Genomic DNA, 1,711 nt, shown 5'->3' with positions numbered 1-1,711 from the left:
TTTTAACATTGGCTTATAGTAACTCTGGCATCTTAGATAAAGAGATGTTTTCTGAGGGTCCATGTTGTAAAACTAGACCATTGGTACTAGCTCTGGAACAAATGAGGGTAGATGGAAATGTAGAAAGGAATCTTATACAGAAAACAATCAGAAAAGTACTATGAACTATGCCGTGAGTACAGTGTTTTCTTATAACTATGACAGTGTTCCTATATGCAATATTTAAAGTTTGCCTTTTTAACATTTACATGTGTCTGAACTCACATGTGCCATGTGTGTACAGGTACTAACAAAAACCAAACAGGTGTCCATTTCCCCTGGACCTAGAGTTATCTCAAGTTGTGGCCTCTGCGTGACAAACTGTGATCTTCTGGAAGAGGAGGAATCTGGAAGAGTGGAAGTTCTCTTAACCACTATCATCTCACTGATCTCTAAGACCTATTTTTACTAATGTGTCTCTGTGTGTCTGTGCACATGTGTATGAACATGCCAACAGATGCTATTAGAAGACATGAGATGTCCTGGATGGAGTTACAGGCAATTGTAAGCCATCCAGCATGGGTACTGAAACCAACCTTGGGTCCTCTGGAGAGCATCAAGTACTCTTAACAACTGAGCCATCTCTGCAGACCTCACCATCATATAATTTTAAAGATGCAAGACAGAAAGGTAAATATCTCTTATGATTCCGGCTTCCTAAGGCTTTCTAAAGTGTGTAGTCAGGCTAATACAAAACTTGTCTGTTCCTTACTGAAAACAGACACGACGCCTACAGCCAATCAACAGGCAATACAGAGATTTCTGTGGAGAGTTCCAATTCAGACTTCAAACTGCCCTGCACAAGAGGGCTTGGAATTTATTCCTTACAATGGAGCCAGCAGCACCATGGCTTGGCCAAGTGAAGAAACAGAAGGCTGGTTGCACAAGCAGACAATGTACCAAACTGTGGGTTCTGCACCAGCTCCACCCACAGAGCCTGCTGTATATCTATGGGCCCAAATGGAGCTCACCCATTATCCCTGATTTCCAGGACAACCAGCCCTCAGGTCCATGGGATCCACAAAGCAGACGGGGTAAGACACTGACTGTCTATGCCTGGGACAGGGTGGTTAGGTGATGGAGCAGTGTCCAGGAAAAGTGGCACTGTGAACCCATAGTGACAGCAAGGGCCTTCAGGAGGACATAGGGAAAACTAAGGCAAGGTGGGAGGAGTCACTTCTCTTCTCTCCTCACAGGAAACATGGGTCTGAAGCTGCTTGAGTCCCGACTTTGTCTCCTGATGATGCTAGGACTTGTCCTAATGCTTGCCTCATGCCTGGGACAAACCCCTTCCCAGTGGTTTGCCATCCAGCATATCAATAATAATGCCATCCTCCAATGTAATGTTGAAATGCAGCGTATTAACAGGTTTAGAAGAACATGTAAGGGCTTAAATACTTTTCTTCATACAAGTTTTGCTAATGCTGTTGGTGTGTGTGGAAATCCAAGTGGCTTGTGCAGTGACAATATAAGTAGAAACTGTCATAATAGTTCATCTCGGGTGCATATAACTGTCTGTAACATCACAAGTCGGAGGAGAACACCTTATACCCAATGCAGATACCAACCAAGAAGATCAGTGGAGTACTACACAGTTGCCTGTAACCCCAGAACTCAACAGGATAGTCCCATGTATCCAGTGGTACCAGTTCACTTGGATGGGACATTTTAG

General features: G+C 43.9%; 1 protein-coding gene across 1 annotated transcript; it reads left to right on the top strand.

The window, feature by feature from the left end:
- Positions 1–1,240: 1,240 nt before the first annotated feature.
- On the top strand, positions 1,241–1,711 carry LOC147001709 (eosinophil cationic protein 2-like). The gene has a single exon (XM_085828939.1). It carries the CDS (start codon positions 1,241–1,243, stop codon positions 1,709–1,711), a length of 471 nt encoding a protein of 156 aa, XP_085685065.1.

This window comes from Mus caroli, unplaced genomic scaffold (genome assembly GCF_978045245.1).
Source record: "Mus caroli unplaced genomic scaffold, Mus_caroli_1 scaffold_12, whole genome shotgun sequence".
Taxonomy (NCBI): domain Eukaryota; kingdom Metazoa; phylum Chordata; class Mammalia; order Rodentia; family Muridae; genus Mus; species Mus caroli.
The sequence above is the reverse complement of the archived record's forward strand: the minus strand, read 5'-3'. Positions and strand labels throughout refer to the sequence as shown.

Coding starts and splice junctions, on each gene's coding strand:
- LOC147001709 (XM_085828939.1), top strand. CDS start 1,241: ATGGGTCTGAAGCTGCTTGAGTCCCGACTTTGTCTCCTGATGATGCTA.